The following is a 7,569-nucleotide window of genomic DNA, read 5'->3' on the forward strand; positions in this document are numbered from 1 at the left end:
TATTGTGAAATTTTGCCGCCCCCTAAAAAGTGCCGCCCGGCACTTTTAGGGGGCGGCACTTTTAGGGGGCGGGCCGCCTCTGCAGCCCCCACTACGGTACGCCACTGAGTTTAGTTATTCAAATGTAGTTTAGTACTAAAACTAATACTCAAGAATGTGGCTAAAACAATACTCAGAACACTGAAAATTCTCTCGATGTATTAATTTTTTAGATCAAAACTATTATTTTTTTAAAATAAACAAATCTCAGCACAATTATGTTAATTCAAGCAGGGAGATTGCTAATTAAAAAACCAAATGAAAAGATTTATTGAAAAGGAAATGTTTTTAGTTTGTATTTCACCATCTTCAGCTTTAAAAATGTTTGATTTGAATTAATATATTAGCAGTCATATCATAGTTTTCAGCAAACAATTACCATACAAGCTGGGAATACTTAGTATTGTTCATAAATCCATGTTTGTGAAAAGTGCTTAGAAAAGTGTTATGTTATTTCGAAAAAGGTGGAAATTTTCTAGCTCATGCTGACAGACTGACAACTACTGCTTTCAGGCTGAGAATCTGTCTTTAACTGTCCACGAAAAACCTTTTTTTGTGGACAGTTATTACTCAATATAGTGTTACAGTTAGAAGATGTTTGTGTTAGAATCTGTCTTTGGAAGAAATTGACAAATATGTACATGAAACAGCCAGGTAGTGTTGCCACCTTTTCAAAATTGCTGACCCGGATGGCAAGTGAGGTTTGTTCGAACAGAAGTTCCTGACACATGCGCAATGTCATTTTGCAATGCGAAGAATAACATGCAGTGCATGGCGGTTCTAAATCAGTTACAGTTACAGACTAGGGAGACTTGAGTAGGAGTAATGTAAGTAACTAAATTAAGAAAAACAACTACAGATAATCTAGCTCTATCAGTTGGATATTGGAGACGTGTACGAATATGAATCGTGCAAGCAAAAAAAAAAGGGATGACAGGTTGCATACGAAATTCCCGGACAAAATTAATAGTTCACCTGGACAGTGAGTCAATTCCGCAGACTGTCCGGGCGAAAATCGGACAGGTGGTAATACTACAGCCGGGGTTGTTAAGACATTGAGGAGCTGGAAATTTTTCCCTAGGCCGGGAGGAAATTTAGGGCCCAAAGTGATTACTATCCCTATAAAGTAACATTTTTTTACTAATGAAAATAAAATGTTTAAGCCTGTTTTTTATTGATAAAGAAACATTCTAAAAAATTTCATTTGCTCAAAAAACAAAAAGGCTAAAGAGACTTGTTTGAGGCAAAAAGACCTGGCCTATCCCTGGTCCCATATAAGCTCTTGATAACCCTAAACAGAGTTGCTAGAAACAGAGAAAAAATAACTAATATTAAATAAAAAAAGCTGACACATAATAAGGCATAGAGGAATGTGTATTTCACTATTTTTTTTTTGCATAGCAGCATTCTTCACTTTTTAATGCTCTGGCCACTTTATGCTCTGGCCACTTTAGCCAATCTGATATCCTCATAAGAGCATAGAAATATGACAACTCTTCATGGCTGATGAGACTAAAGTATCTGTCTGCTTTTCAGGGGACATCTTCAGATCTAATTACTGTAGATCCTCGAAAACTTTTCTTGGTGGTCTGGTCTGAATATATCAGATCCCATAACTCCACTTTTGCTTGCATTCAAATGTTTTTGTGAACATTTATGTCATAGCATCAATAAATCAATCAAAATAACAGAAAAAGTGGACAAATATATCAAAGAGCAATGGCACAAACAAGATATATATTTATTAACTGTCTATAGTCCAGATATAATAAACTATTAGAGATTCATTCTCTTCAAAATAAATTTTATTATTTTACAGTTTTGTATCGCTTCAAAATAAACTTTTTGTTAATCACTCAATAGAATTATTAAAATTAATCCTATTCATTTATATTCTTCATATCATGTCTTTACACAAAAAACATTGCATTAAAGTTGAAAAATTGAAAACTTGTTTGAAATATAAACAAGTTTCAAACAAATCTTAAATTTTCACAAATTAGCTTGGAATTATTTTAATCTGTAACTAAATTTAAAATACTGGCAATGTTGCCGCTGGATTTTCCTAGCATTCTTTGTTTGTTTTCATCACTAATTGCTACCTTTAAGTCTTCAGATTTACATAAAATTACTGATAAAAAATGGGAGTCAATTATTATTCGTAAGTAAACTATTTTAAAGATATTACCATCACTACCTTTCCAATATAAAATCTGTCTAATTTCAATTAAAATTATGATTAATAACAAACAAAATTTATCTCAAAGAATTTCATTAAAAAAAAAAATTACTCATAGAAGTCCATACTTTTTATTACTAGAAATGTTTTCAAATCATCCAGAATTGTCTTGAGCAGTTAATGATCAATCAAAAGTTTGGAAAATGTTTCTTGTAATAAAATATGGACTTCCATATTTGAACCCATTTTTGATGTAATCATATAATTATGGAATCATTATTTCCTGCTTTAAGTGTATATCTTGATCTCATAACTATCAGGAAAGAAATATACATCTGTTGCATATAAATTCCTATTCCCAGTACACCCTTAATTACTTTGTAGGCTTGCTATCAATTAAATCTTCTATAAAAAAAAAAATTCATTCAAAAAATGATTTCCGGTAAATACAAAATTCATTTTTCACACTTTTTATTGACTTCTATAATTTTAATAAATTGGCATGTTTATTAACAATTATTATATTTTCTCAACTATTATTTGCTTTTTGAAGAAAGTATGTACAGTCGACCCCCCTATAACACTGTTGATTATTCTGTTTTTTATGAATTCCATGTTGTACAAGTCACTTTGATTTTACAAATACGTGAGCCGTTCACAGACTGGCACACATATTTGTAAAATCTAAGTGACTCGTTATAGGGGGTCGACTTTATTGAATTTTTCATATAAAAATTTAAAGCAAAAAATACTTACTAAAATAGTTTTTAATTTCTATCAAATTCAACAAATTTCAAAAAATCATACTTCATACTCTTATAATATCAGGATTACTACTCTTATATAATAATATTACAAGACTTCAAAAAGATTATTTTAAATGAAAAAGAACTTATGAAATAATGACAACATATTGTAACAATCACAACTGACTTCTTGATAATATTAAAAGAAAAAAATAATAAAATATAGACAAAAANTTTCACCTGCAAAATAAGAAGTGTAAAGTCCTTAATTTGGTTTGTGTTCATTGCCTATTACCCTCCACTGTACACTGTATACTCAGGTATAGCAGTAAATCTAACAATAGATAGCTACAGAATAAATTAAATATTTATTTATACTGAAAAATATATAGATTGACTAAATTATTTTAAATTATATTTTGAATAGCATTTGCACTTGTTATTACAAGGAATTTCATTTAAAATGAAGTGAGAAATAATATATTTAAAATTTAAAGTTTAGAAAAAAATGACATTTTAAAAACATTAAAATATAAAATCTATATATAGTATATACTTTATATGATTACAACATATTGCATTTTCCCCATAATTTTAAAAATTAGATAGTAAATTTTTTTAAAGCATTGTATGATATTTTTAAAAAATCAGTATAGCCTATTTTTAAGGATTAGATATAAATCCTATCCAAGGATATTGTGGATCCTGAACTGAATCATCAATGCCACCATGCGACAGCATAACCACACTAACTGACATTTTCCAATAAATATGCTATCAAGTTATACACCTTAATTCTTTCTTCTTGTATTACACATTACATTTCGAACTTTAAAATAATGCCTATATAGGGCACAGTAAACTACATTTTTCTTGTTTCATTTTTCTTCTCCATTCTTAAATAGTAAATGTACCAATTTTGGTTTCATTTTGGTTATTCCAATTTGGGTCATTTGGGTCAATGGTTATTCCTTCAAGCTACTGACAGCTGCAAATAAAGCTACTTATTTTATCATCACCCAGTATATTAAAAATAAAAAAGTGTTGATAAAAAAAAAACAAATGTTAAATAATGAAAATGTACTAACAAGAATTTTAATTGTATCTACTATTACATCAATTTTTCCATTAGCCCATATTTTTTAGTCAAAGAACGCTACAGAACTTATCTTTATAATCTTAAAAGTAACATATATTCATATTTACAGGGATCAAGAGTTAGAATTATAAATTAACTAATAAGCATTCACATACTAAAAGTGGAATGAATGGCGATTGATTAACCTCTAACCAACTCTTAATCCTGAGTTATTAACACTGCCATATAGTGTTTACATATTGATGGCACTGTAAATTGTTTTCCAAGATGTATATACAGTAATGAACTTTGATTTGTTCTCATCTTCAAAATCAAATACATCAGCAGTATAACAGTTGTATCTTCTAACATAAGCATTGAAATAACATTAATAAGAAAAAGAATTGATATACATTGTAAATGATTATATTCCAAAATTTCAACATTATAGAAAAACTTCAGATATATAAATCAAATTTGAAAAATTTTAAATAGATCAAAATACTCAAAACAACAAACAAGTTACAATATCAAAGATTATTAGAAATAGTTTCAGAGAAAGTTTGTATATACAGAGTGATTATAAAGTAAGTTGACCAACTAATAGCAGCAATCTTTGGAATGTGGAAAATAAGAAATCTGTTAAACTTTTTAAGAATAAGCAAACAGTACATGTATTTGAAATACATAAGTAGGTGTAGAACATATCATGGTTATAGTTAATGTAACAGTAACTTGAAAATTTGATATAAACACAAGGAATTCACAATGTCATGTGATTATGTTTGATTAAAAAAAAAAAAAAACAGAACAAAAAAGGTGTTGGAACAGTGTGTGTAGAACAAAAAACAGCAGATATATTGATGTTTGAATAATGGGAAAGCAGGCAAGCTAATATCCTTGACAGCAGATCTTGTATGTTACGTTTTAAAAAGTTTTTTTTTTAAATTTGTAGAAGTTAAAAAGAAACTCTTATATTATCAAAAATTATGTAAATAAAAATATATATATATTAATCCTTGTATTTACCTACAACACAATCTCCTTTTCTAATTCCAAGATACTTCAAAGCAGAAGCATAGAGAGCTACTTTCTGATTTAATTCAAAATAAGTAACTGTCTTTACTTCTTTCTGTCTCTCTCCTGAAATTATTAAATTACAGTTAAAATACATACATTTTTGATAAAAATTATCAAAATGATATTAAAACTTTATTGGAATTGATTATAATATATCTATAATTAAAATTTCTATGCTTGATGTATTAGCAAAACTATTCATCAAAATAAATTTTTAAAATCAGTAGTTTTATAAAGTATTCATGTAAGAAAGAATTGTATAATGGAGAAAAATCAGTTTAAAAAAGTAATTAATATATTAAAACATATCTGTATATTATCCTAAATTATTTTTTGCATCATTCAAGAAGTAATAATAAATTTGATTAAAAATCTCTGGATTAAAACTGCATTAAGTTAGTAAACCAAATGATAGAGCCAAATTATAATAACTAATGGCCTAAAGGTGCTTCAGTAATTTGGACTAAAAAAAGACAAGAAATATACAGCCAAGTTGGTTGCATTACTGCCTATCTTTACTCTAAATTACATATCTGTATAATTATGGTAATTAGCCAAGGTCTAACTTGGAATAGTTAATGTGGTCTATAATTTGATTACTAGTATAATTTGGATTGGTTTTCTATTTACATTGTGTTAAGTTATTTAACAGTGAGAGAATATGGACATGTATAAACAGATATATTGCTATCTATTGATAATATTTAATTAATCTATTGATATTAATAATTGACAAGACTATGAGTCATCTCTAAAATCAAATCACACTGCTGTTAACAGATGCACACCTTAGACGTATGAAGGAGTACATGTCAAGAGTTGCAATTTGGCATAGAGTAGTTGGTGCCCAAATCACGCACACATAAAATAAACCAGACTTGTAGATAATCAGGGGACTGAGAACCAGGTCAAAAGAAAATATGAAATGCTGAGACTGTTTCTACAAACAAACACGAGTGCAAGATTTGTGCATGTGTTGCTTACACTTGCCAAGACAGTCTCATCTCAAAAATGGCTTTGCCATTTTACTTCTTTTATTTTGAAATAATTTAACAAGGCCTAAAAAAGATGCAATTCTCATCTAATGTAAGAATATGAATTTGAATTCTGTTCTGAACTATTGATTTTCATTAAAATAACTTTAAAAAATGTACATATAAAATTAAATTAATGTAATAAAATACTAAATTCTGCAGTCATTGAATAATAACTTAATCCAATTTTAATTCAAAATTTTTGATAATACTAATTGATATTTGTGTATTTAGATTGTAATCTTATCAGATTAAAATCTAAATACATTACTTATTTTAAATTATTTTGTATAAATATAATATTAATCTAAATATAAAAATAATTTACATGAATAATGAATCAAAAGGAGGTTTTAATACAACAATCAACAAGAATTCAACATTGATATTAATATGAATAACTTATGCAAAGTACATTCTTATCTAAAAATGATTATGAAAATTTAGGATACTATCCAACAACCATACATACATATTTAAACTTTGAAGCTTCAGATTAATTTTGTATTTTGAAATACAAAAATCACTTTTTACAAAATTATTATTTTACATATTGAAGAGAATTCTATTAAAGTAAGTAATAAAATCTTTTTTTAAAAAATTAAATAATCTCTTCAATGCAAATTAAAATTTAAAAGACAAAGAAAATTTACTTAAAGACTTTTGAATAACTGAAAATATAATATATATTTAATAGTACACAGTATATCATATTTACCTGTTAAATATAATGCTATCCGATTGTCCTTAAATTGTAATAAATTTTCAGCATAATTGAATTTGCATTCATGAAACCATTCTGGTATTTCTTCCATTTTAACATTTTCAACTATCTGTCAATTAAAAAATAACAATAGTTGATTAGCAATGAACAGAAACATTTATTTTTTTGTAAATTTTACAATAGATTTTTAAATTAGAAACATGTAATTACATTCTTTAAGTTATCAAATACTGTATAAACATCCACATAAAATAATTTTAAAAAAGTACAATCTGACAAATAAACTACTCATATTTCGCTATAATTTGCAAAGTGTCAAAATAAGATAGCATTTGCTTCTACAAATGAGAAATCTTGCTTTTTAAATATTAATGTTTTTGAAGCCAAATGATTGCTGAATTAGATATTAACAGTAGATGTGATATAGTTATAATTAAATGCTAAGTAATTTGGCCAAGGAGGTAGGTGTTAGGCACCATATCTTATTAAATTAATATTTATTAATTAATTTAGAAGGTCCTGGAGAAAAGGATCAACTCAGAGCAGGACTTGAACCTGCAACTGCTGCTAACTGATGAACTATCAATTAGACAGTTCATCAGTTAGAAGTTATTCGAATTCGACTTACGCGGTTATCGCTTGGTCCCACCTATCACGTAAGTCCGGGGTATTACTGTATTTGTACTATC

The 7,569-nt window shown here is 27.6% G+C and overlaps 2 protein-coding genes across 2 annotated transcripts in view; both read right to left on the reverse strand.

The window, feature by feature from the left end:
* Nucleotides 1-4,884: 4,884 nt before the first annotated feature.
* Nucleotides 4,885-7,543, reverse strand: LOC111632526 (acetoacetyl-CoA synthetase-like). The gene is made up of 2 exons (XM_023376966.1): nucleotides 6,875-7,543; nucleotides 4,885-5,185 (listed from the first exon to the last, which is right to left on the reverse strand). Exons 1-2 carry the CDS (start codon nucleotides 6,969-6,971, stop codon nucleotides 5,055-5,057), a joined length of 228 nt encoding a protein of 75 aa, XP_023232734.1. The 5' UTR covers nucleotides 6,972-7,543; the 3' UTR covers nucleotides 4,885-5,054.
* Nucleotides 7,413-7,569, reverse strand: part of LOC111632527 (general transcription factor II-I repeat domain-containing protein 2-like) — a 39,487-nt gene continuing 39,330 nt past the window's right edge. The window contains exon 2 of the mRNA XM_023376967.1: nucleotides 7,413-7,459. Within this exon, the coding sequence (XP_023232735.1) occupies nucleotides 7,413-7,459 (47 nt within the window). The remainder of the gene's footprint in view (nucleotides 7,460-7,569) is intronic.

This window comes from Centruroides sculpturatus, unplaced genomic scaffold (assembly GCF_000671375.1).
Source record: "Centruroides sculpturatus isolate CEXI.00-Female unplaced genomic scaffold, Cexi_2.0 scaffold714, whole genome shotgun sequence".
NCBI classification, from domain to species: Eukaryota; Metazoa; Arthropoda; class Arachnida; order Scorpiones; family Buthidae; genus Centruroides; species Centruroides sculpturatus.